This window comes from Odocoileus virginianus, chromosome 7, assembly GCF_023699985.2.
Source record: "Odocoileus virginianus isolate 20LAN1187 ecotype Illinois chromosome 7, Ovbor_1.2, whole genome shotgun sequence".
Lineage (NCBI taxonomy): Eukaryota > Metazoa > Chordata > Mammalia > Artiodactyla > Cervidae > Odocoileus > Odocoileus virginianus.
Genome location: NC_069680.1, coordinates 60,255,794 through 60,283,434, shown reverse-complemented (window position 1 = coordinate 60,283,434; position 27,641 = coordinate 60,255,794). Strand labels below are relative to the sequence as shown.

Here is a 27,641-nt window from a genome sequence, read left to right as displayed (position 1 = left end):
TTGGAGAAGACTCTTGAGAGTCCCTTGGACTGCAAGGAGGTCCAACCAGTCCATCCCAAAGGAGATCAGTCCTGGGTTTTCATTGGAAGGACTGATGCTGAAGCTGAAACTCCAATACTTCGGCCACCTGATGCGAAGAGCTGACTCATTTGAAAAGACCCTGATGCTGGGAAAGACTGAGGGCCAGAGGAGAAGGGGACGACAGAGGATGAGATGATTGGATAATATCACCGACTCAATGGACATGTGTTTGAGTGGACTATGGGAGTTGGTGATGGACAGGGAGGCCTGGTGTGCTGCGGTTCATGGGGTTGCAAAGAATCGGACACGACTGAGCGACGGAACTGAAATGAACTGAACTGAACTGAAAAACCTTAATGGGCGCCAAGAGGCATTACGAGAAAAGCTTCCTTATCCCTATCTCCCTGATCTGGCTAGTTCAACTCTGCTCCCTTGAGAAAAACAAATCCGGACACTCAGTCTTATGGATCCTGGAAACTGTCGTGCATTCGGTTCTACACTCCGGCCATCCAGAGCGTTTTTGCTCCAGAAGTCGAACACAAAGCGGATCCACCCTGCGGACGCGAGCGCGCGGGCCTCCTTCCCGGCGCACCGCTGCCGGGCGCGGCGTGGGGAACGGCACGCTGATTGGTTGCATAAGCCAGCCTGCTCCCGCCTCGCGGCCGCTCCTGACACAACTATTGGCCAAGCGGCCGCGCGCTCAGAGCCTGCAGCCCCTCGAGCCCCTCCCGGCCGGCTTCAGCTACCCGCTGTTGCATGGGGCGCCGCCGGCGGCCGAGGGAGCGTGACTGCGCTGCGCAGGGCGCTAGGAGGCATTGTCGCCGTAAGTGGAACAGAGATCGACCCGGAATCGGGCACCACTTTCGTGCCCCGCAAAGTAAACGTAGTCTGAGGTTAAGCGCTGGAGGGGCTGGGGGAGAGAGGGAGAGAAATGCCCCTGTTTTTTGGAGAGTACCCTCCCCTCCCCCAAGTCACCCGGTGGAAGGAGCATTGGTGCACCCGTTGCGACTTTAGCAGTGCCAAGGGGCCCGACGCCAGACCGGTTCTGGCTTGCAGACTGCGGCTGGACCGCAGCTGGCTCGGGGGAGCGGGCGCCGCGGTACCAGGAAATAGGGAGCCCGGGGAAGCCGTTCCAAGAGGGCCTCCGTTCCCCGTGGGAGGCGCCCCTGTTCGAAGAGGCTATTGTAAATTTCGTCCCTCACGCCACACTTTGAGGATTTGCTTCCGCTCTGGGGAACTGCCTGTCCCAGAGCGTGCTTCTCGGCCTCGGGGTACCGCGGGAGTCCCCCAGCCCTCGGCGATCACCAGCATTCTACCCCTCTGCCGGCTTTATTCTTCCCAGTCCCCGCCTGCCGAGCGAGCGGAGGGCCGGCGACGAGAAGCCATTGGCTGCGGGCGCCGGGGGTGGGGAAGACGGTGAGGCGGGCCTCTAGAGCGAGGCTTGGGGACCCTGCCGTGGCCACCGCGCTCAGTCCTGGGAGGTGCGGACTGAGGATGCTTAGATGCCCATACAGAAGCGTGCCCCGGGCTCTGCGAACTCCGTGGCTCAAAAGCAGGGCGGCCAGCCCGTCGCGTTGTCGCCCCAGCGGGCTTCTTCCCTTGGGTGGAGAAGTGGGTCAACTCTGTCTGGCCTCGAGTGGGCCTTCGGGGCTACTTGGGTCCGAACCAGCTGAGTTCTTCTCACTTCTCCGGTGGCTTCTTAACTTGGCGAGGTCCAGAGGGCCCGCTGCAGCCAGCGGTGGCGGGGAGCTTGCACCCATGGCTCAAGAGGCTCCAGTTGCCCTGCGGGCGGCTGCCAGGCTCTAAAGTTCCCAAGTGACCACAGCCGTAACTAAATATAGGAGCAGCTGGTGCGCACGGGGTGTTGCAGCAGCTCCTTTGCACAGATCTCGGGGCTTCAGATAAGGTAGAACTCTCAATGATGAGGGCGGTAGCCCTGGGGGAGGGCTGTGGTCAGTGTTTAAGCAAAAATCATCTCTTCTCAAACCTGTATCCAGGTGAAACCAGACTATAGATACAAGAGGGCTCTGTTGCCAGCATTCACAAAGGAGGACAACCTCTTTTCTGGCATTACATTTGTTATATCCTAACTTACCATCTGAAGTGGTTTAAGCACATACTAGTAATGTCTTAGTGTGGGAAGTGCTTAACAGTTTGCAAAGATTTCTCAAAAGTTATGTATCATTTACTTCTCAAAACAACCCAATGAGGAGGGTGGTATTTCCAGCTGACAGATGGGACTGCTCACAACAGTGATAATCTCCTCAAAAAAACTTCCCATAGTTGCCTGAAGACTTGTAGGATGGGCTCCAGCCCCCTCCCCCGGGAATCAAGGGACAGACTGACTGTCTCTCTCCCTCTTTCTCTCATCATTTTGGGTCCCTCTGCTCACCCCCTGCCCCTGTTTCTTCTTCGCAACCATGGCCTGTGCCCTCATGGCAGAGGGCACACTTGCTCTTCAGGCTGGCGTCGTGACCTCCAGCACGTGGCTCATCCTACCTTTTGTCACTGAGTCTCTCTTACCTGATGGACAGCTCATCCTGGCCCATGTCCTGTCTCTGCACCTCTGCTCCTCCAGTGTGGGCCTAAGACAAGAGCCCAGGCCACGTTTGTTGGATTGAACATTTTCTTGGAATGGTACACACTCTGAGGAAAGATGAGCTGGAGAGGGATGTTTTGCTGGAACAGCAATAGTGTGAGTATGAGTTTGGACCTTGTGCTGAAGGGTCTTCAGGCTTTAGAACACTTTCCTTGAAATTTTCTAAGGCTACCCTCTGGTCTTGGGACCCCAAGCCCAGAATAGACCTGTGTGGGCTGATGGGTCCTGTTTATCTCCTTTGGGACACTCTTTGATTTTCAGCTACCACTTTCCCTGCCTGTGGGATTGACCAGATGTCTCAAGGAGCCCAGAACTTGAGCCTGTGTGGTTGACTTGTCTTGGGATGCTGTGGTTGGGGTCTAATTCTGGGAGTGCTGCCTTGCACACTGATTGCTCCCGCTGGCTAGCATGATCTTCCTTTCATGGAACTGAATGAGAACGGGCAGCCAGAGTGGTGGTGCTGACACGAAGATTTTGGTTGGCTCAAATTGTTTATTTAGTCAGGGGCCCCTCACATCCTAGGGCGGTCGGGGCTTCACACTTAATGAAGAAATGGGCCCATATCTCTCTCCATCACTCATGTGTAACTCAGACAATTCTCTATTTTTCTTTAAAACAATTTAAAACCAAAGAGAAAAGTGCAGTTTACTTTATTCCACCTACAACCCCCCAACCCTGGGCCCAACCCCTTTCTCTGTCGGCTCCTGTTACATGCTCAATAAATTCTTGCTGCTTTTTGGTCAAAGAGGTTCAGTGTTGGGTTGGTGCTGAAAGGAGCTGTCAGCGAAGTTGGGCAACCTTGTAGGATCACTTTTGGGGACACACTCTAGACTCTCATCATTTCAGGTTTGTTCTTCCTTCAATTCCAGGGCCCTCCTACCCCATCTTGGGCCTCATACGCCTGTGGTCCTGTCACCCTCCCATCTCAACCCTGCCTGTGCCAAAGAATAACAGGCCTTGGTCACCTGATCTGCCAGAGGGACTGTCAGCTGGACTTTATAAGGAATTCTCCCTTGGTGGAGGGGTGGTTTTAGGTGAAGGAAGCGTGGTTTCCTACCCAGATAGTGGAGTGGTGATTTTAGGCAGTTGGAACCTCTTGGGAGTCTAGGGCATATCTGTGCTGTATGCAAAGCATCTTCTGGAATGTAAAGGGCCTCTTCTAGTCATTTGCTTTGACAGCCAGATTTTACAGGCTGTTCCTGTTCCTGCTTTGAGGTCCAATCTCTGACCCACATTATAGGATGTCTGAGCTTGCCACCACCTGATGAGGTTTTTAATTTGACTAGTTTTTAATCAATGGGTTCTGAGGTAAGGCGCTACTGCTCCCACCTGGTGGCAGCTGGTAGAAATTGCAGGTATAGTGCCTGATGGAAAATAGTCAGCCTAGACAATCCCACCAGGATTAGCACAGACCCTGGGTAAGCTTGGAGATTTACCTTCCCTTTACCTCTTTTGTGAGGCCAGGATTGCCTTGGTGATGTTCCTTAGAAAAGCCTTCCTCATCAGAATCATAAGTCAGAGCTATTTCTTATATTTCCTTCCTCTCTATGCTTTCCCCCTGTACCTTGTGTGTGTAAATCGCTCAGTGGGGGAGTCGCTTTTTGTGACCCCATAGACTGTAGCTTGCCAGGCTCCTCCGTCCGTGGGATTTTCCAGGCAAGAATACTGGAGTGAGTTCCCATTTCTTTCTCCAGGGGATCTTCCTGACCCAGGGATCGAACCCAGGGCTCCCACATTGCAGGCAGACTCTTTACCATCTGAGCTACCAGGGAAGCCCTATCCTATGCTCAATACATGTTTGTGATTATTAGTGATGAACACTGTAGATGAGTAAAGAAGGGAGAATGGTATGTAGGAAGAAACCTATTCTGAGAGTTAGGGTTTTTTGTTTCTAAGCCAAGAAATACCTGGAGTAACAGGCAAATTTGGCCTTGGAGTACAGAATGAAGCAGGGCAAAGGATAACAGAGTTCTGCCAAGAGAACGCACTGGTCATAGCAAACAGACTCTTCCAACAACACAAGAGAAGACTCTACACATGGATATCACCAGATGGTCAACACCAAAATCAGATTGATTATATCCTTTGCAGCCAAAGATGGAGAAGCACTATACAGTCAGCAAAAACAAGACCGGGAGCAGACTGTGGCTCAGATCATAAGCTACTTATTGCCAAATTCAGACTTAAATTGAATAAAGTGGAGAAAACACTAGACCATTCAGGTATGACCTAAATCAAATCCCTTATGACTATACAGTGGAAATGAGAAATAGACTTAAGGGACTAGATCTGATAGACAGAGTGCCTGATGAACTATGGACAGAGGTTCGTGACATTGTACAGGAGACAGGGAGCAAGACCATCCCCAAGAAAAAGAAATGCAAAAAAAGCAAAATGGCTGTCTGAGGAGGCCTTACAAATAGCTGTGAAAAGAAGAGAAGCGAAAAGCAAAGGAGAAAAGGAAAAATATACCCATTTGAATGCAGAGTTCCAAAGAATAGCAAGGAGAGACAAGAAAACCTTCCTCAGTGATCAATGCAAAGAAATAGAGGAAAACAACAGGATGGGAAAGACTAGAGATCTCTTCAAGAAAATTAGAGATACCAAGGGAACATTTCATGCAAAGATGGGCTCAATAAAGGACAGAAATGGTATGGACCTAACAGAAGCAGAAGATATTAAGAAGAGGTGGCAAGAATACACAGAAGAACTGTACAAAAAGATCTTCACAACCCAGATAATCATGAAGGTGTGATCACTCACACTCACCTAGAGCCGGACATCCTGGAATGTGAAGTCAGGTGGGCCTTAGGAAGCATCACTACGAACAAAGCTAGTGAAGGTGATAGAATTCCAGTTGAGCTATTTCAAACCCTAAAAGATGATGCTGTGAAAGTGCTGCACTCAATATGCCAGCAAATTTGGAAAACTCAGCAGTGGCACGGGACTGGAAAAGGTCAATTTTCATTCCAATCCCAAAGAAAGGTAATGCCAAAGAATGCTCAAACTACCGCACATTGCACTCATCTCACACGCTAGTAAAGTAATGCTCAAAATTCTCCAAGCCAGGCTTCAGCAATACATGAACCGTGAACTTCCAGATGTTCAAGCTGGTTTTAGAAAAGGCAGAGGAACCAGAGATCAAATTGCCAACATCCACTGGATCATCAAAAAAGCAAGAGAGTTCAAGAAAAACATCAATTTCTGCTTTGTTGACTATGCCAAAGCCTTTGACTGTGTGGATCACAATAAATTGTGGAAAATTCTTCAAGAGATGGGAATACCAGACCACCTGACCTGCCTCTTGAGAAACCTGTATGCAGGTCAGGAAGCAACAGTTAGAACTGGACATGGAACAACAGACTGGTTCCAAATAGGAAAAGGAGTACATTAAGGCTGTATATTGTCACCCAGCTTATTTAACTTATATGCAGAGTACATCATGAGAAACGCTGGGCTGGAAGAAGCAGAAGCTGAAATCAAAATTGCTGGGAGAAATATCAATAACCTCAGATATGCAGATGACACCACTCTTATGGCAGAAAGTGAAGAAGAACTAAAGAGCCTCTTGATGAAAGTGAAAGAGGAGAGTGAGAAAGTTGGCTTAAAGTTCAACACTCAGAAAACTAAGATCATGGCATCTGGTCCCATCACGTCATGGCAAATAGATGGGGAAACTGGCTGACTTTATTTTTCCGGGCTCCAAAATCACTACAGATGGTAATTGCAGCCATGAAATTAAAAGACGCTTTTTCTTTGGACGGAAAGTTATGACCAACCTAGACAGCATATTAAAAAGCAGAGACATTACTTTGTCAACAAAGATCCATCTAGTCAAGGCTATGGTTTTTCCAGTCCTCATGTGTGGATGTGAGAGTTGGACTATAAAGAAGGCTGAGCGCCAAAGAATTGATGCTTTTGAACTGTGGTGTTGGAGAGGACTCTCGAGAGTCCCTTGGACAGCAAGGAGAGCCTACCAGTCCATCCCAAAGGAGATCAGTCCTGGGTTTTCATTGGAAGGACTGATGTTGAAGCTGAAACTCTAATACTTTGGCCACCTGATGTGAAGAGCTGACTCATTGGAAAAGACCCTGGTTCTGGGAAAGATTGAGGGCAGGAGGAGAAGGGGATGATAGAGGATGAGATGGTTGGATGGCATCACTGACTCAATGGACATGTGTTTGAGTGGACTATGGGAGTTGGTGATGGACAGGGAGGCCTGGTGTGCTGCAGTCTATGGGGTCGCAGAGTTGGACACGACTCAGCGACTGAACTGAACTGAACTGAGCTGATTTACCTTTCTTCTTGGTTCCTCAGGATTCTCATTCATAAAGGCATTCAACTGAGTCTGCAAGTTTCCAGTAGCATTGCTGTGACTCAGGCTTAGGAGGATGGTCTTATAGGTAGCAGGGGGAAGGTGTTGAGTCCAGTTTGCCATAGTCTGAACTATTCCCTTCTGTTCTACCCTGGCACATTTTATGCAAATTGCCCACCTGGCCTTGTTATGACTCATGACCCTTCTATTTAGATAGTATCTTTGTTGTAAGAGTTGGTTGACTTGTATTTAGATTTGAAACCCAAATGATGGCTGTTGATCGATGTCACCATTGGGGGATACCAACTGAGCATTTTCTTAGTATGTGGTATAAAGTGCAGGAGGAAAGCACAGTATATATCTGCTCCCTGCCTTAAGTTGCCTGCAGGCCAATTGGGGGGACAAGTATGTATATTTTTAAAAGCTCATAAATAACCCCAGTTTGTGCCAAGGCTTTAAGTGCTACTGAAACTCAGGGAGGAGAGAGTGCTGATGGTTGGGGCTATCTGGGAAGATTTCCTGGAGGTACAGAGATGAGAAGTTCTACTCATTCCTTAAAGATGAGTTCCACTGACTTGTTGGTTCAGAGTCATATGGATATTTAACTGGGATTAGGTGCTGGCGTCACGTCTGCACGTGTCCTGCTTAATCCTTTCAGCTAACGTTTAGGAAGTAACTTACGTGTCCCAAGCCCTGATCTAGAAAGGTATGTATTTTTTGTTCAATCATCATTTGACCCAGGGTGGTAGGTATTACTAGATCTCTTACTCAGATGAAGAAACTGGGGCCTGGACTAGTTAAGAATCTTTCTCAAGGCTTCTCAACTAAGAAACGCCAGAGCTGGGCATTAGGCCTGTGTATAGCCTTGGCGAGATACAAGCACGCACTGAACTCATCACTGACTCTCCCTGAGCAGCCGAGTGGGCTTGCCTGGGCCTCCATGTCCAGTTGAGCTCATGTGGACTTTTCCTTGGTGTCTGTTGGCAGTTCTGAGCAGTACCCTCACCCGCTTCTCTCTGCCCTTCACATTGTCCTGTCTTTGACTCTCAGATGTGTTCAGTAGAGCTCCTTGAGCTGTCTGTGGATCTGGGATTGTGAGCCAGGAGCAAAAAAGGGCAGCGACCTTGGCCTCAAGTTCATTTTCTCCATGGGGTGCTCCCACTGGCGATGTGAGTGACTTTTGTAAAGAAGAGAACACTGAATGTGGAGTTCAGTTAGATTATTGCCATTTACTTACTTTGTTTGACCTTGGCCAGCTTCCTTGAGTCTCTCTGCCTCAGTTTCCTTCTCTGTAATAAAAAGGAGTTGGAGGCATTTCCTGAGTCCCTATTGTCTTCAACACTTGATCATTTTGATTGTGTCCTCATAGTAGTCGTGGCCGAGTGGTTAAGGCTATGGACTTGATTGTGTCCTCATCCTTTTTTTTTTTGGCTCTGCCACACAGCATGTGGGATCTTAATTCCCAGACCAGGGATCAAACCCACACCCAGTGCAGTGGAAGCACGGTGTATTAACTACTGGACCACCAGGGAAATCCCATCCTCACCCTTCTTTAACCCTCTTCTGTGCAGTGATCCAGTCTCCCTCTTCTCATTTTCCTGCCCCTATTTCTTTTCCCCTGGGGTCTTGCCGATAAACTCAGAATCAGGGTGACAGTTAGGTCTGCGACTAAAACTGTAACCTTCCCTCCTTACTGCCTCGTGGGGAGGGAATTCTTAGAGACCACCCACTCTCTAAACGGTGAGCTCCGACCCAGCAGAGATTTTGTAAGGAGAACTGGAAACTGGAGGAGTGGACAGGGCTTTGAGGCTGTGGGATGGAGGGACAGGTGTCTCTCCTTGCACCTGGCTGCACCCTGCCTCCTCCCTACTGCCCTGCCAGTTCAATGAGTCACAGGCCAGCACACACCAGAGTCCTCACACCTGCCTGGACACGGGTTGAGGTCTTGGCGAGGTCACACATGTTAACCCTCCCAGGAAGCTGGTAGGGCCGGACTGATGGATAGATCAGGTGCTCTGAAGGCCGAGCTAGATGTCGCCTGGGCTCTGGGCCCCTCAGGAGGAGGTGAGTGGCCTGGGGCCCTCCCTGCAGACTTCCTGCAGCCTGGGTCCTCGGGTAAGGCGGGTCAGGGGTGGGTCCTTGGCTGATTGTGGGTGGGTACTTCATGGCCCTGTGTCTTCCCTGGCGCAGGTTCCTTTGTGAGCAGCAGACCAGCCTAGTGGCTGGTGATAGGATACCCGCATCTGCATGCTGAGGAAGATGGGTGAGGCCGTGGCCAGAGTTGCGAGGAAGGTCAACGAGACCGTGGAGAGCGGCTCCGACACCCTGGGTGAGTGAGGGCATGACTTTTCCAGCTGCAGCGCCCCCTCTCCGTGGTTTATTGAATCGGGCTGGAAATGAGATAGAAGGAGAAGGTGAAAGCACAGTATCAGTATGCACCCTTCAGCATAAAGGGCAGTGTTCCATGGACTTTTATTGTAATTGTGTTCAATTTGTATATATGGGGTTCCAGCATAAGACATGTTTCTTGCTATGGGTCATAATCAAAGAGGTTTGGAAAGCACTGAGTAGGGGTGTCATCTGCTGGGAGCCTGTCTGCTTGCCCTCAGACGATTGACAGCTGCAAATATGTATGTGCCCTTGGACCAGGGTGATGGTAGATGACACTCCACGTAGCCCCAGGATGTGCACAGGTGCCTCATGAGTGTGACCTTGCTGAATCTTCACAGCCTCCCCGGGATGGATGTTACCCACCAGGCATGACTAGCCACAGATTTCAGATGAGGAGATGGCGGGTGAAGGCCAAGTGGGCTTTTTCCAGGTCACCCAGCCAGGAGGCCCCTTTTCACTCCACAGTTTTAATTGAATCATGTCATATATTGTTGAACTGGTCATAGCATTTTAGCCCGTGTAACTATCCTAAGGCTGTAAGCACATAGGCAAACCATCCCATTTAATTGAATTCAGTAGATATTTATTGGGGATTCTCTGGTGGCTCAGATGATAAAGAATCTGCCTGTAATGCAGGAGACTTAGGTTTGATCCCTGGGTTGGGAAGATCCCCTGGAGAAGGGAATGGCAATCTACTCCAGGACTCTTGGCTGGAGAATCCCATGGACAGAGGAGCCTGGCGGGCTACAGTCCATGGGGTTGCGAAGAGTTGGACACGACTGAGTGACTAACTCATTCACTTTCAGATATTTACTGACTTTCCACCATATATAAGAGTGTGTGTGTGTGGTCTCTGTGTGTGACCTGCTGGGACCTAAGTGCCCCCTTAGAGTCACAGGTGTGTGGCAAGAACACAGAGGAGGTGAGTGCAGACCTGCCCAGGGGATGACTGTACAAGTGGTTGGATTGGGATTTGAATTGGGCCTTTGGCACACAGAGAGGAATTTCATCAGCAGGTAGGCATGTGTGTTCTTGTGTCTGTCTGTCTGTCTCATGGAGGAGCATTTCCGAGAAAGTTACTGCCTGAGAGATTGGGAAGGTGGAGTGTTTCTGCTAGCAGCCTTTGGTCAGGTGTGTCTGAGGGTCTTAGGGCAGGGGGTGGTGGCCCAGAAAGTAGAGGGATACTCAGCCTTCAAGATGTGCTTGGTCACCACCTCTTCCAGGAAGTCCTCAGCCCTGCCTGATCCACCCCTTGCTCCCTTCCTCCTCTGGAGCACTCATTCAGTGTCCCTGGAGGGCAGAGATCCTGTGTCTTTTGTCCCTCACCTGCCAAGAGCCAGAGCAGTGTCTGGCACTTTGTAAGCATATAGTGGTGTTGGCTGAACTGAACAATAGTGAGAGAAACATCTCTGCCAGCAAACAGACTTGAAGATAGCCATTGGCTTTTTAAAAAAATATTCATTAATTGTTAAAATTTATTTATTTATTCATTTACTTGGCTGTGCTAGCTCTTAGTTGCTGCACATGGGATCTTCGGTCTTCATTGTGGCATGTGGTTTCATGTGGCATGTGGGATCTAGTTCCCTGACCAGGGGTCAAACCCAGGCCCCCTGCATTGGGAGCATGGAGTCTTAGCCCCTGGACCACAAAACTCAGCCTTTGATTTGGGAGGGAGGCCTGGCGGGGGGCTGTGTGGAGTGGGGGAGGGGAGGGCTTTTGCATGGGGAGCTGAGGGCGCTCAGGAGAGGAACTCTGGAATCCTGTGCTGGTCACTCGCGTGGTTGCATTTACCTGAGTGCTCAAGGCTGTCCTCCACTGACAGGGCCTGGGTTCAAACCCCTAGGCTGCCACCTACTAGCCTGCTCCCTTAGCAGATTGCTTTACCTCTGGGAGTCTTGGTTTCTTCATCTATAAAATGGGGGCGGTAACTGTGCCTCCCTCATCAAGGTGGTAGGAGCAGTTATTAAATGCCAGGCAGCGCTGTCAGCTCTTCACTGGTTTTGACTCATTTAATTCTCACAACTGTAAGCCAGAGGTGATATTAATATCCCCATTTTACAGATGAAGAGACTGGAGCATGGAACTTTTTTATGCAGTGTTTCTAAGTGTTCCTTAGCATTAGGGTATTTACCTTGTCTCCTCTGCTCTATTTCTTTTGAAGTAGGAGACTTCCCTGGTGGTCCAGCGTTTAAGACTCTGCCTTCCAATAAAGGGGGTGGGGGTTCAATTCCTTGTTGGGGAACTAAGATCCCACATGCCAAAAGGGTGAAAAAAAGAAATGAAGTAGGAGCTTCCTCTGTTTAACAGGTGCTGGAGCTGAGGCTGAGGGTGTGAGTGACACAGCTGTTTAGAGGTGGAGCCAGGTTCAGCACAGGTCTGAGTAGCTCAGCCCTGTCTTCCCCATGCACCCCTGCTGCCCCCATTGTGGGGAGGGGGCGGCCAGGAAGACGAGAACTTGGAGATCTGAGTAATCCTCCTCCCTCCTTAGGTTGCCTCTCCTCCCACACCATTTTGGAACCACAGTCAGCCTACCTTGTCCTTTGAAAGGAGGAAAATAATGAGAGTCTAATATCTGCCTGGCCATTTAAGATGTCTTAGGTGGTAAGGAGAAAGGGACCGCCCTCATAGGCTATATCTACTTATGTGCAAACCGTGGACCCCACTCTAGAGCTTTCACAGTGGAATCTCAGAAGGTGGGCGTGATGACCTACACATTAACATGAACTCTGTATGATTCTTCCCTGCCTTGAATTTTGGGAACCACTGGCTTACTATTTACAATCTGGAACTTTCTTTTCCTGGCATGTTACAGGGTACTGGCCAGGGGTTGGAGGTATTATCTGGGTAGGTCTCTAGATATCTGTGTGTGTGAGACAGAGAGAATGAATATGAACATGGACTTGGCCGTCCCAGGGAACTGAGGGGCTAGGGTGGGTGCTGTGAGATAACCAAGTGAGGAGACCAAGACCCTTCTCCCCCGTCCCCTCCAGCCCTCCCTCCCTCCTCCCAGGCTCACTCACACTGGGGCCACTTTTCTCCTGACTCACCAGTAGATGGCACCGTGTTACCAGCTGACCTGGTGACAGGCCGCTGAGCCCAGGACTTGGCCAGGCTGTCGCTGGGCGTGAGCGTCTGGTCCTGACAAGGGCTTCCCTGCCCAGGCCAGCTCACATTCTGTGTCTCCAGTCCTAGCTGACTCCGCAGCCATCTGATTTGGCAGCTCCTTTCTTGAGCAAGGGTGCTGAGGAAGTGTCAGGAAGCACTCCGTACATACTCACTGGATCAGAATGACATCTTCCCTTGGATCAGACACTGCCACCGGCTCCTTTGTCAACAGACACACAATGAGCACGTACACTATGTGCCTTCCCCGGAGGACTCAAGTGCCCTAGAAGTGCCCAGTCTAGAGGAGGAGGCAGACGCGCACACACCCCACGGGAGGGGGGCAGCCAGGGCTTGTGGTGGGAGCAGTCTTTCTTCCCCAAGAGGGGCTTGTGGGTCCACGGTTCCTAGCTTAGGGCCCAGGAGGCGGGTGGCGTTCGTGGGGGAGGGGTGTGTGCTGTGTGTTTTGCTGCTGTGTCACCGGGCCTGGGGAGTCCTGAGGGTCAGCTGGGTACAGGTCAGCTCTGAAGGCATGGAGTGGGGAGCCGGCTTTCACAGGGCAGCCCCCAGCCTGGCCGGGACTGCCTGTCTGTTTATCATGAAGGCTGGAAGCTTCAAACCTGCCATCCTCTACTTCTTGCCTCTCAAGTGGGGAAGCGGGCTGGGGTGGGGTTTGCCAGGGGAGGAAGGGATAACCCCTGCTGCTCTCCCCACTCTGTTTCCTAAGAGGAAGGCATGATGTGAGGGGTGACTCGAAGCCTTCTGCCTAAAACTCCACCTCTAGACTTGGTCTCTCTGGATAGGGGGTTCTGGGAGGCTGAGAACTGACCTTGATCCTCCCCTCCCCTTTACACCCCTGAGCAGAGGGATTTTCTCCTCGAGGACTCAGCACTTACTTGAAATGAAGGCTTTATATCCCTCACTGGGTGTTTCTCAGTCTTGGCACTGTAGACTCTGGGGGCTGGATGAGTCTTGGTGGGGGGCTGTCCCGTGCATTGTAGGGTGTTCTGCAGCTTTTCTGGTCTCTCCCCACTGTATGCTCATAGTCCCCTCTGCTACTCTCCCTCCAAGTTGTGACAACCGTGTCTCCAGGCCCTACCAAGTGTCCCCTGGCAGCAGAACTCCCCACCACTGAGAACCACTCCTCTAGAAGGTCATGCCTATAAGTTGTTGAGGCTGATGGCCCGTACAGTCAGCTCTGCTGTGGCAGGACTGGAGCCAAGTGGAGTGTGGTCGGTGAGCTGAGAAGAAGATGGGAGCTCTGTTTTGTGGAAAGGGCTCTGATCCAGAAATCAGGAAGCTGGGGTTCTGGATCTCACCTAACCCCAACTATGGGTCAGTTTCCTGTCTGTAAAGGTGAGGCTCCAGCTCTGAGCTTTTTTAATTCTCTCTCTTTTAAACCCTCATTGGCTTCCATCTGCACAGAGAGTAAAACCCAGGCTGGTACTGCAAACCTGGGAGTTACTGACACCTGCCAATTTCTCCCACTGCACTTTGGGCCCCTCAGGGCTTCTCTCATTATATCCAGCCAGATTGGCCACCTGTCAGTTCCTTGGACTGCTAAACTCCTTCCAGCCTCAGGGTCTTTGCACATGATGTTTTCTTTGCTGGGATGCTGTTCCTTGTTCTTCATGGCTGGGCCCTTCTCATACCTTAAGTTTCAAACTAAGTGTTTCTTGTTCAAAGAGGTCTACCTGGCTTTCTTTTTAAGTGACCTTCACCCAAACATTTTTCTTAAAAAAAAAAAAGGCTGTGAAAAGGTATACACAAGTAGCAAAGTTCATAAGATCATACATGCTTAGTTCAGCAGACATTTATAAATGAAAACGCATGTAACTACCACCCAAGTCTAGACATGGAATATTGCCAGAATCTCCAGAAGCCCCTCCCACCTGAGAGGTAACCATTCTCCTAACTGTTGTGATGAGCTTTTCCTTCCTTTCTTTAGTTTGATCTTGCTCTTCTTTAGTTTTTGGCCCTTGGGTTCTGGAGAGGGCAGGATGTGGGTGCTGGTGAGGGGGCATCAGGAGGTCTTGTGTCAACAGGCTGTGCTAGTGCAGAGAAGGGGTGGAGGTGAGACCCTGCTGGGGGGTTGCTGTGGGAGCGCATCATTCAGTGGTAAGTAGTCAGGGTGGAAAGGAAAGCCCGCAGAGCTTTCAGAGCGTTTATGGGTTGCACTGGCACAAGGCGGTAGCCTGTGGTGCAGAAATGCAGGGCCTGGGCCTGGGCTGCCCTTCTCATTTCAGAGATGATTGAGTGATGTCAGCCCAGCCCAGCATGCCTGTGGCATTCTGGCTGCTTCTGAACTGACTCAGAGAGATGGAGAGAGAGGGCCATGTCCAGGTGGGCGGGACTGAGCTCACTGTTCAGGCAGGCGAGGAGGAGCTCGGGTAGGGATTTCTGGCTATGCTTTGCACCCATGCCATGGTCTGGCATTGCCTCTTTGCGCTCAGATTGGCATGGACTCAATTGGGGCCTTTCTGGAGCTCCAGCCTTGCGTATAAAAGGGGCTGTGGAGGGAAAGGGAACAGCTTAGTCTTGGAAGGCCGCTCTTAAGATAGAGAGAGAAATGTGTTCTGTGGCTCCAGCCTGGGCATTTGCACTCTGAGAAATACTTTTAAAACTGCATATGTTTAACTTGGTGGGGGGGGCGGGGTAGTTGGGTTTCCCTGGTGGCTCAGACAGTGAAGAATCTTCCTGCAGTTCAGGAGACATGAGTTTGATCCCTGGATCAGAAAAATCCCCTGGAGGAAGGCTTGGCAGCCCACACCAGTATTCTTAACCTGGAGAATCCCATGGACAGAGGAGCCTGACAGACTGTAGTTCATGGGGTCACAAAAGAGTTGGACACAACTGAGTGACTAACACTTTCACTTCACTTAAGAGGGATGGGAGGAAGGCTCCAGAAGGAGGGATGTGTATTTATACATATAGCTGATTCACACTGTGCAGCAGAAACTAACACAAGTTGTAAAGCGATTATACTCCAGTTTAAAAAATCTATGTATGTTTAACCTAAAACAATAAGTTTTACTTGTATCTAGTGCACAAAACACAAGGCCCACAGAGTAAGCAGAGAGACTGGGCTTCTCCCCATCCTGTCCTCTGGTCCGCTGGTCCCCCAGCACAGTGTCCTGTGGAACTAGAGGGGCTGTTACGATGTTACCCTGGCTGGTTCTAGAGTGCTAGAGATGAGGATGGGTCCTGAGGTTGTTTCAGTTTATGGCAGTGGTGGGACAGGATCCCAAAGCCCTTTAGTTGTGGCTTAAGTCTCTCCACTGGGGGGGGGGGTCCCTGAGTCCCCATCTCAGGGGAACAAGCTCTAATGGCCTGAGCCCCACCCGCTCCCTCCCAGCTGTGCTGTAGACCTCAGACTTCTAGAAGGAGGGAGAATAAGGATTGTGGGGCGTGGGGGTCTGTGGTGGACACTCAGCATAGCACCCCTGTTCCTTGAGTCCCCATTTGCTGGGATGCTGCCTGACACAGTGCTGATGCTCAGAAGACATGGATTGAATGGATGGAGGAATTCCTTCATCCTGTGGGTACAAATTGCACAGTCTTCTCCCCTTAGATTTCTGTTCATTGCTCAGTCTACAGAAACCACCCCAGCTGTGAGAGCCAGTCTAGCCATGAGGGGCCTCCAGGGAAGCCCGGTGGGAGGTGGAGGTCTCATCACAGTGGGGACACTGGGACCTAGGTGGTGTGGTAACCTGTGGAGATGCTGTAAGTCCTGGAGGTGGCCGCCAGGCAGCCAGCCAAATGGCGTGTCGAACACTTGCAGAACCTAAAGTGAACTAAGTAAGGATGAGTTACCCTTCTATTGTCTTGAGATGTGTACACACTGGGCAGTAGTTTAGCATATGTGCTGAGGGGGTTGCACAGAAAAGGCAGAATTTTAGCTTCACCTAAAGGATGGAGCAGGTTTAGGGATGTAGGTGTGGGATGGGAGTGAAGAGAAGGGTGGTCTCAGTGAGCTTGTCTGAGCAAAGGTGGGGCAGCGTGCAGGTAGGTGCAGGTGATGAGAATTGCAAGACTGAGACACGGGAGAGCCAAGGGAGCTGAGCCGGGAGAGGAGGGAGAGGATGGCTCAGATCTCAGAAGGCCTCGAGTGCCACCTTAAGTATTCCTCCAGTGACGCTTCTGTCTTACACAGGGGTTAAGTTCTAAAGAGAGCCTGAAGAGTGATCTTCAGAGTCAAAATGACTCATGACAGATAATAGTGAGCTTCCATGTATTTTTGTTTTTTTTTCCTGCTTGCACGGTGGTGCATGCCAGATTTTAATTCTCTAACCAGAGACTGAACCCATGCTTCCTGTAGTGGAAGTGTGGAGTCTTAACACTGGACCTCCAGGGGAACCCTTGAGCTTACAAGTATTTAATACCCACAGCTTATTCAGTCCTCACCACTGCCCTGTGATTTAATTGCCACTCAGCCTTAGGAGGTAACTGCTGTTATTGTCCCCATTTCCCACAGGAGGAAACTGAGGCACAGAAAAGCTAAGCAACTCCCACAAGTCTGGGGAGTTGCACCAGGCGCTGAGACTGCAGAGCCCACGTTCTTACCCTTGTGCTCACCTGCAGCCTGGGGCAGACTGTTTTGATGGTTGGAGACCAGGTGACATTGCCAGCTTGTGGAGAGCCGTCCCACACCCTGTTTGTAGGAAACATGTCCCTTCAAAAACACTAGTGTCACGCTCAGCATCTGAGCTCAGTAAGTTAGATGGGGGTCCATCTGCTGGTCTGGGCGACAGTGGGGAGCCCCTGGCACGTTCTGGGCAGGGAGTAGCATGAGGTGATCCCGGCTGGGTTCTGGTAGAGCAGTGCAGGGCATAGGATGGATGTGAGATCGTGGAAGGGATAGTAAGGAAGAGGCATTTCCCATGGCTGGGCCCATCCTGGTGTGGTCTTGATCTGAGAGAGGGAGCTGGCAGGAGGGTGTAAGGAAGGAGAGGCTTTGGATGGGGCTGGGCAGCCGACTGGTTGTGGGGGGCATAGATGGTCATGATGTAGCTGAAACAGGGACACCCGGGCCGTTTGGGTGGGTAAGGGGACTCTGATGAGTCGAGGTCCCCAAGGGACACCCCTGAAAAAGCACATAGCAGGGAAGTAAGGGCAGAAGTGCTGCTGCCCCAGAGAGGCCGTACTTCTGGTGTCCCTGACAGCCCCAGTGTATCTGTCATCCCTCCCACCAGGACAGACCAGCAGGCGTCCTAAGAAGCAGGTGGTTAAACAGGCTGCCTGGCTGCCCTGTGTCCTTGGCACTAGGAAATGCATTTTTTTGAAGATAAAGAGGAATATCCTTTGAAACCATGTGTATAATTATGCAGCTTTTAAAAATGTATGTTGGTAAAAAAACGAAAATGTTCTGCTCAGAAGGATAATCAAATAGGTGATTTTGTGGCATCAAAAGCTTGCATTACTTAATTTTTAGACTTGGGGAGGTGATTTAGCAAAGTTGAGAAGGTTATTAAAATGAAATGCTTTCAGAAATGCAAGCATGGCTCTGGCTGACTAGACAGCTGGGAACCAGGGGAGGTGGGGCAGGGGCCTGGCGAAGCCAGTCCTGTTGGAATGGAGCCCTGACACATCCCGAGCTGTAAGTGTGGTGACCCAGGCTGAAATGAGTGGTCTGTGTTTGCTTTTAAATGTAAGGAAATTGTAGTTTATTCAGAGCTGTTTGATTATGAGCTGCTTAATTGGCATTAGCCTCATCGTGGTTGACTGTGTTTTGTTAGGAGGCGTATTTTTGTCATGCTCCAATTTGTCCCCAGAATTTTATAATTCTGTCATGTTCATTTTGGCAACATGTATTCACTGTGTGCTCTATCTGTCTGTGTAACGCTCTGCAGAGGATGGAAAAGTGAGAGGAGGAGTAGGGGGCTGATTACTGAGCTATAGCAGATGTAGCATTATTCTATGCACTTGCTGGTCTTGCTGCCTGGATCATCCTTTGCCCAGATCTTTGCATACCCTGCTCCTTCTTTTTAATTCTTATCTCAGCTAAATGCCACTTCCTCCAAGAAGCCCTCCTTGACCACCCTAATGAGGTTGCTGCCCTTGCCTCTGTCTCAGTTACCTGCTCTCCCACTACACCAGTTTATTTTTTCTGAGAGCAGTGTCACCGCCTGACATTCTTTCAGTATTTGCCACTGTGTTTAGCACTCTAATCTCCAGACTGGTGTGTAAGCGCCTTGAGGCCAGGGACTCTGTCTTGCTCATCACTGTATTCTCCCTAGCATGTACTAGATACACAGGAGATCTTTGTCACATAAATGATTGCATCTAATATTCTCAACAGCTCTGGACGGGTGGTGTTTTCATGCCACTCATAGAAAGGGGAAACTGAGGCTCCGAGAGCTGCGGCGGTTTACCTGGACTCTCACAGCCAGCAAATCTTACGCTGGAGTTTGAACTTGAGTCTGTTGCACTCTCCTGCCTCAGTGGGATCTCATTAATCCTTGCTCTCAAGGAGATCTCCACCCAGCCAGGAAGAGTGAGACATACACGTTAGTCATTCCCACACAAGACACACAGGCGAGGCACCCTGACAGGCACAGACACACAGTGGGAACGTAAGGGCAGGAGCAGTCCCATCACACGAGGACGTGGGCAGAGGCTTCTTGGAGAGGTGACATTTAGACAAGACCTTGTAACATGGTGTTGATGGGAAAGAAAGATTTTGAGGGTAGGGGAGCACATTCTACTCAATGGGAACAAAAGCAGCAGAAATACAGAGGTGGGAAAATAAAGGGAGTTTGCCAAAAACAGTCTGGGTCAGGTGGAGGGTGGCATTAGTCTCAAGCAGGGTACCTAAGAGGGGAGGTTGGACCCAGATCCCTTGGTGGGAATGCCAGGCTGCAGAGATTGGGCTCATCCTGTGTGGCTGGGAAGGACTGCAGGTTCTTGAATGAAGAGAGGTATTCAGGTGATGGGGGTGGAGGGCTGGGGGCAGGGTGTGGAGGCCAGGGAGAGTCCTCAATGAGAAAGCAGCCATGGTCATGGTCAAGATGGATTTCAGGGTTAATGAGCAGGTTTCTTTCAGTTAACCGTAAAACCATAATAGAATAATCACATCTTTGCCACTGACAGGATGGTTCTTACCATAAGTTCAAAGCCTAAACAGATATTAGCTCATTCTTTTCTTCACTCCCTGAAAGGGTATTTGAACCCCCATTTTATAAAGGGGGACCCCACGACAAAGCTTCCTGGTGGTGAGGGGTATGGTTAGGTCCAGAAGTGTTTGCCCAGCTCTGTGCTGGGCCTGAGGGGTCGTCAACAGGCAGACACATGCTCCTCCAGTCAAGTTCACTGCTCATGGACCCTGAAGGCAAGTCTGCTGATGTTTACCAGTTGGGAGACGATGGTCTGGCTTAAGCACTCAGGCAGTGTCCTGAGGCTGGAGGTGAGGAGACTGGGGCACCCTTCCTGGAGGAGGTGGGGCTGGGCTGGCAGGAGGATCTTAGGAGGCAGAGAGGAGAGAGAAGGGCATTCTAGACTGTGGAGTGGCATGAGCCGTGTCTGGGCGATGAGTGACGTCAAGAACTGGCAGGAGCTAATGAAACTTAAAAGCTTTTGCACAACAAAGGAAACTATAAGCAAAGTGAAAAGATAGCCCTCAGATTGGGAGAAAATAATAGCAAATGAAGCAACAGACAAAGGATTAATCTCAAAAATATACAAGCAACTCCTGCAGCTCAATTCCAGAAAAATAAATGACCCAATCAAAAAATGGGCCAAAGAACTAAACAGACATTTCTCCAAAGAAGACATACAGATGGCTAACAAACACATGAAAAGATGCTCATCACCACTCATTATCAGAGAAATGCAAATCAAAACCACAATGAGGTAGCATTACACGCTAGTCAGGATGGCTGCTATCCAAAAGTCTACAAGCAATAAATGCTGGAGAGGGTGTGGAGAAAAGGGAACCCTCTTACACTGTTGGTGGGAATGCAAACTAGTACAGCCGCTATGGAGAACAGTGTGGAGATTTCTTAAAAAACTGGAAATAGAACTGCCATACGACCCAGCAATCCCACGTCTGGGCATACACACCGAGGAAACCAGATCTGAAAGAGACACGTGCACCCCAATGTTCATCGCAGCACTGTTTATAATAGCCAGGACATGGAAGCAACCTAGATGCCCATCAGCAGACAAATGGATAAGGAAGCTGTGGTACATATACACCATGGAATATTACTCAGCCATTAAAAAGAATTCATTTGAATCAGTTCTAATGAGATGGATGAAACTGGAGCCCATTATACAGAGTGAAGTAAGCCAGAAAGATAAAGAACATTACAGCATACTAACACATATATATGGAATTTAGAAAGATGGTAATGATAACCCTATATGCAAAACAGAAAAGGAGACACAGATGTACAGAACAGACTTTTGGACTCTGTGGGAGAAGGCGAGGGTGGGATGTTTTGAGAGAACAGCATCGAAACATGTATATTATCTATGGTGAAACAGGTCACCAGCCCAGGTTGGATGCATGAGACAAGTGCTCGGGCCTGGTGCACTGGGAAGACCCAGAGGGATCGGGTGGAGAGGGAGGTGGGAGGGGGGATCGGGATGGGGAATACATGTAAATCCAAGGCTGATTCATGTCAATATATGACAAAAACCACTACAATATTGTAAAGTAATTAGCCTCCAACTAATAAAAATAAATGAAAAAAAAAAAAAAAAGAACTGGCAGGCGGGTGGTTGTGGTGTGGTGGGGTTGGAGCTGGCAGCCAGGCACTGGTGTTTGGCAGGGTCAGATGCTGAGCACATGGAGGCATTAGCTGCCACTTCCTGGGTCTGTTCGGTTGTCTAGCTGTGACCTGAGGAAGCCCACTTACTGCTTCGAGAAACCATTCCTTCCAGGGTAGGATTCCTCATTATTTCAAGCCTGAGAGACAGTTTGAGGAGGAGAAAAGGCATTGTTAATGTCTAATCAGCTAGTAACTGCTGCTATATCGTGCCCAAGGCACTGCCTTTGTTGGGTAAGTGCAGTTTCCCTTGCTGTCAGCTGTGGCCCTCTTGTCCTCTGCCCTGCTCAGAAGCCAGCTCCAAGCTGAGTCGTCTGGCCTTTCATCACCCGTGGAGATGCCCAAACACACACGTGAGCTCTTGCCCTGTAGCCAGCAGCTCCAACTATAGCAAGAGTACTGTCAGATCACCTCTGCCAGTAACGCAGATTAGGGAAATATATTCTGGGATGTGCACTGACTCTTCCTGTGGGCTAGGCAGTGTGCTGGGCACTGGGGGTGTTGAGGAGGCTGGGAGGGGAAAAGGCACTGCCTCTGCCTGCAAGAACAAGTGTTTACCTCCCTTTAAACATGTACATGTGGAGGAGGAAATGGCAACCCACTCCAGTATTCTTGCCTGGAGAATCTCATGGATGGAGGAGCCTGGTAGGCTACAGTCCATGGGGTTGCAAAGAGTTGGACACGACTGAGTTTCTTCACTCACTCACTCAAGCATGTACATGTGATGGCCATGGTTTTGACTATGTGAGAGGGCCAGCTTCAGTTCAGTCGCTCAGTCGTGTCCGACTCTTTGCGACCCCATGAACCGCAGCACATCAGGCCTCCCTGTCCATCACCAACTCCCAGAGTCCACCCAAACCCATGTCCATTGAGTCAGTGACACCATCCAACCATCTCATCCTCTGTCATTCCCTTCTCCTCTGGCCCTCAATCTTTCCCAGCATCAGGGTCTTTTCAAATGAGTCAGCTCTTCTCATCAGGTGGCCAAAGTATTGGAGTTTCAGCTTCAACATCAGTCACTCCAATGAACACCCAGGACTGATCTCCTTTAGGATGGACTGGATGGATCTCTTTCCTGTCCAAGGGACTCTCACGAGTCTTCTCCAATACCACAATTCAAAAGCATCAATTTTTTGGCGCTCAGCTTTCTTTATAGTCCAACTCTCACATCCACACATGACTACTAGAAAAACCATAGCCTTGACTAGATGGACCTTTGTTGACAAAGTAATGTCTCTGACTACTAGAAAAACCATAGCCTTGACTAGATGGACCTTTGTTAACAAAGTAATGTCTCTGCTTTTTAATATGCTGTCTAGGTTGGTCATAACTTTCCTTCCAAGGAGTAAGCATCTTTTAATTTCATGGCTGCAATCACCATCTGCAGTGATTTTGGAGCCCAGAAAAATAAAGTCAGCCACTGTTTCCCCATCTATTTGCCATGGAGTGATGGGACCGGATGCCATGATCTTAGTTTTCTGAATGTTGAGCTTTAAGCCAACTTTTTCACTCTCCTCATTCACTTTCATCAAGAGGCTCTTTAGTTCTTCTTCACTTTCTGCCATAAGGGTGGTATCATCTGCATGTCTGAGGTTATTGATATTTCTCCCAGCAATCTTGATCCCAGCTTGTGCTTCATCCAGTCCAGCATTTCTCATGATGTATGCTGCATGTAAGTTAAATAAGCTCAATATACAGCCTTGACGTACTCCTTTTCCTATTTGGAGTCAGTCTGTTGTTCCGTGTCCAGTTCTAACTGTTGCTTCCTGACCTGCATACAGGTTTCTCAAGAGGCAGGTCAGGTGGTCTGGTATTCCCATCTCTTGAAGAATTTTCCACAGTTTATTGTGATCCACACAGTCAAAGGCTTTGGCATAGTCAATAAAACAGAAATAGATGTTTTCCTGGAACTCTCTTGCTTTTTTGATGATCCGGTGGATGTTGGCAATTTGGTCTCTGGTTCCTCTGCCTTTTCTAAAACCAGCTTGAACATCTGGAAGTTCATGGTCCATGTATTGCTTAAGCCTCAGTCATAGGTGGAGTAACGTGATTGACTAAGTCAGGTTGCCTTGGTTTGAAGCCTGGATCAGCCACTCATTAGCTGTGTGACCTCGGACACGTTACTTGATCTCTCTGATCAAGTGAAGTCTGATCTAAGTCTCAGTTTTCTCATCTCTAAAAGGTCCTTGCTTTCAAGAGTTGTGAAGATGAAAATTGTGTAATGCACATGAGTGTTTAGAGTGGTGGTTGGAGTATGCTCAGTGCTGTAGGAGTATAAACTATGACTATTTTTACTAAACATCTTTTTTTGGTAGGGTGAAGTAGAAAAGGATAGCTTTATTGCTTTGCCAGAATTAACAGTTTTCTTTAAATAAATTTAGCTTGTATATTAATTTAAAAAGAACTTAAGTCATTACTGTAAATGAAAAGTCAACATAATTTTTCATTAATAGTTGATAACCATAAAAACAAATATTAAAACACAGCACTGTTATGAAATCTTAGGTTAGGCTTGAATCTGCTCCCCGACTAAAGAGGAGGTAAAGCGAGGACTTCCAGTAGTCATGTATGGATGTGAGAGCTGGACCATAAAGAAGGCTGAATGCCAAGAATTAGTGCTTTCAAATTGTGGTGCTGGAGAAGACTCTTGAGAATCCCTTGGACTGCAAGGAGATCAAAGCAGTCAATCCTAAAGGAAATCAACCCTGAATATTCATTGGAAGGACTGATGCTGAAGCTGAAAGTCCAATACTTTGACTACCTGATGCAAAGAACTGACTTGTTTGAAAAGACCCCGATGCTAAGAAAGATTGAAGGTGGGAGGAGAAGGGGACGGTAGAGGATGAGATGGTTGGATGGCATCACCTACTCGGGACATGAGTTTGAGTAGGCTCCAGGAGTTGGTGATGGACAGGAAGGCCTGGCGTGCTGCAGTCCATGGGGTTGTAAAGAGTTAGACATGACTGAGTGACTGAACAACAAAAGCAAGGCCTGGAGGACTGAGAAATTGAAATGGGACTTTCTTGTTGTGTGTCTGATTGTTATTTGCACAGTGATCACCATCCACGTCCTTCTCAAAGTGTGGTCTGAGGACCAGCAGCATCAGCATCCCTGGGGGGACTTGTTAGAGATGCATATCCTTAGGCCTCATCCCAGACCTCCTGATTCAGAACCAGCATCCTGGCAAGATCTCCAGGTGACCCATGGGCACATTAAAACTTGAGAAGTCTGTTCTTTTGTTGCCAGATTTGCACATTCCCACCCTTGGAGAGAGATGGGCTGAGTTCATTTTCTGTATTTTACACAAAAGGAGATTAAACTCCAAGAGCGGCCTGGCCAAGGTCATTTGATGAGTTAAGAGCAACAGCAGATCAGAATCCAGTTCTCCAGACTCACTCTGCAGGGCGACGTCCTTGAGAGGAAGCTAAGCTCCACTCCATCGTTACTTACTGTGTGACCTTGAGTGCATTCTTAACCTCTCTGGGCCTCAGTTTCCTTACCTGCAAAAGGGGACTGACAGTACTGCCCTTCATCAGGGGTTGTAGTCAGGATTAAATGAGGTGATGCTCAGTCAGTGTTGCCTGCTGTTGTTTTTGTAGAAGACCTCAGGGCCTGCCCAGGCCTCCCCAAAGTCTGACTCAGCAGCTGACCTCTGCTCAGCCTGGCTGTGACCGCCTCAGAGCTGTTGGTGGCCATGCTGTTGGCATCAGCGTGGCTCCTGTTTCTATCTCCTTTTGTTCTGCATGTTAGCGATGAGTCATTAATTGAACAAAGTAATTTAATATCTCGAGTCAGTGACTGTGCATCACTTGGTTGTATTCTGTGTGGTATTAACTTTTGGTTTTAATTAAATACAGGGTTTTGTTTTTTTTTAAGCAATTAGCTGGCTTGCCAAGAAGAAACAGGAATTGTTTTGGCAAGTCCCAGATTCCACAATAACATATACAGTTGTCTCTTTGCTGTGAGATTTTTGGAATAAGTGACTGCCAGGGGCCTTCTTCCTCCTTCAAGGAACAACAGAGCTGAAGCACTTCCTGGTAATGAATTCTCACATCAAAACAGTGTCTTTGCAGCCTTGTAACAGGATCTCTTGTTTACTGAGTACACACTGCCTGCCATGCTGTGCTTGGCCCCTTGTGGACATTTTCTTTCATGTTCAGAACAACCCTGTTGGTTAGATAGATCATCTTGTCCTCACTTTTTTTTAAATTGAAGAATAATTTACATATCACAAAATTCACCATTTTAAAGTGTAACATTCTGTGGCTTTTAATATACTCACAGGTTGTATAGGCTTGATCAATTTTGGAACATATTCATCATCCAGAAAAGAGCCCTGTATCACTAAGCAAGAACTCCAGATTTCTCAAATCTCCCTCAGCCCCTGGCAACCCCCAGTCCCCTTTTTTTGTCCCTGATTTGTTTATCTTAGATGTTTTATGTAAAGAGAGTCATCCAGTATATGGCCTCTTGTGATTGGTTTCCTTCATTAACATAATTTTTTTGAGGTTCATCCTTTTTTTTTTCTTTTTCCCTTAGCTGTGCTGGGTCTTCGTTGCTATGGGCAGGCTTTTCTCTAGTTGGGACAAGCGGGGGCTACTCTTGGTTGCGGTGTTTGGGCTTCTCATTGAAGTGGCTTCTCGTTGCAGAGCACAGGCTCTGGGTTTGCAGGCTTCAGTAGTTGCAGCACATAGGCTTGGTAGTTGTGGCTTGCGGGCTCGAGAGCACCGTCTCAGTATTTGTGTCACACAGGCCTAGTTGCTCCGTGGCATGTGGAATCTTCCCGGACCAGGGGTTGAAGCCTGTTCCCTGCATTGGCAGGCAGATTCTTATCCACTGAGCCACCAGGAAAGTCCTGAGATTCATCCTGTTGTATCAGTACTTCATCCCTTTTTAAGGCCAAGTGATATTCCAGTGTATGGAGCTACCACCTTTTTCTTATCTATTCCTCAGTTGGTATACATTTGAGCTATTTCTACTTTTTTGAGCTACTTCTACTATTGCAAATGATGCTGCTGTGAACATGCATGTAGAGGATTTTGTGTGAATTTTTGTTCTCACTTTATGGAAGGGGAAACTGAGGCTGGGGCTAAGTAACTCCCCTGAGACCCCATAGCACGAAAGCCTCAGCCCCAAAAAAGCCTCAGTTTGGATCTGGAGGAAGAGGGAGCTCTCAGACACCTCTTCGTTCTTTACTATCTCTAGCTGTTCTTGTGTGGTTGGAGCATCTCCCGACTGTTGGGTGTGGTGGCCACTGGCTGGGGGCCAGAAGCTCAGCTTTGTTTTGGGAGGCAGACACTCTGCAGTCCGGTCGTGTCCCAGAGAGGCTGGGACTCCTGCAGGAGGTAGAGAAAGCACCTCTGAGCTCCAGAGCCTCACGTGTGCCGTGTTTGTGGTTGGGCTGTCGACTCTACTCTGCCGTAGCCCTTCTGGGCTTGGCCCTTCAGGATTTTACCCCATTCCCCCTGTCCCCATCAAGAGAGATCTCCACCAACCCAGCCTCCTTAGCCTGTTCCCCATGGGTAGCTGGATGTTAGGGATGTTACTTTCCTTAAACTGAGGATAGTTGTAAGAAGTAACTTTGTAAAAGTATCACATAATACAGAGATCTGTAAAGTACATAGAAGAAACAAGCCCATGGTCATGTTCAGGTTCAGTGGTCTCCCCCTGTCCCCAGAAGATGCTTTGCACCTTGCCCTTTTCCTGAGTACCTTTCTGCTCTTCTCGAACTCCCTGCCAGGGCCCAGTATAACCGCTATTGAAGTGGAATTTTCTGGACTTCTGCGATTACTCAATGAGCTCTCCTGTGACCTTTCCTTTCCAGGTGGCATGAGGCAGATGGGGAAAGGCCAGGAAAAGCCTGCTCTAGGGACTGGCAATTAAACACCAGCAAAATCCCCGAAAATGCCTAACATGGTTGTCTCTGGAGAAGGGGGTTTGCCAGGAGGCAGTTGTCCAGGGCTCCTTTGTGTCTTAAACCTTCTACAGCTAGTTAGCTCTTCAATGCTGTGTGCAGATAACAGGATACAGCCTAATTGTGTGCAGTGGTGCGTTGATGCCAGTCCTTGATGACTTGTTTCACCTGCTCTCTGCATCCCGCACCTCCCAGCTTTAGAGACCAAACGGTGTTTGAGAGGCTGGCAGCCCTTTGCTTCTTATGCCAGAATGCCAGCTTCTAGCCCCAGCCCCTGAATACATGCAAAGGTGCTGGAGTTTGATCTTCTGGAAGGAGTACTGACTCTTGCCAGTAGGCCCATGTCTAAGTTTTCATTTTCATGTTTCAGAAAAATCTGTTTTCTTTATCAGTTCAGTTCAGTCGCTCAGTCATGTCCGACTCTTTGCAACTCCTTGGACTGCAGCATGCCAGCCTCCCTGTCCATCACCAACTCCCGGAGTCCACCCAAACCCATGTCCATTGAGTCGGTGACACCATCCAGTCATCTCA

The 27,641-nt window shown here is 49.0% G+C and overlaps 1 protein-coding gene across 4 annotated transcripts in view; it reads left to right on the top strand.

Annotated features, from left to right (window-relative positions):
* Positions 1-757: 757 nt before the first annotated feature.
* Positions 758-27,641, top strand: part of LRRC20 (leucine rich repeat containing 20) — a 75,993-nt gene continuing 49,109 nt past the window's right edge. For 2 of the 4 annotated variants that reach the window (XM_070470767.1, XM_020877456.2), the window contains exons 1-2: positions 758-844; positions 9,126-9,264. In XM_070470767.1, the coding sequence (XP_070326868.1) occupies positions 9,183-9,264 (82 nt within the window). In that variant the 5' untranslated portion in view covers positions 758-844; positions 9,126-9,182. Of the gene's footprint in view, positions 845-8,923; positions 9,000-9,125; positions 9,265-27,641 lie in introns of those variants that run through there. The other 2 variants (XM_020877457.2, XM_070470766.1) reach the window with 2 other exon arrangements.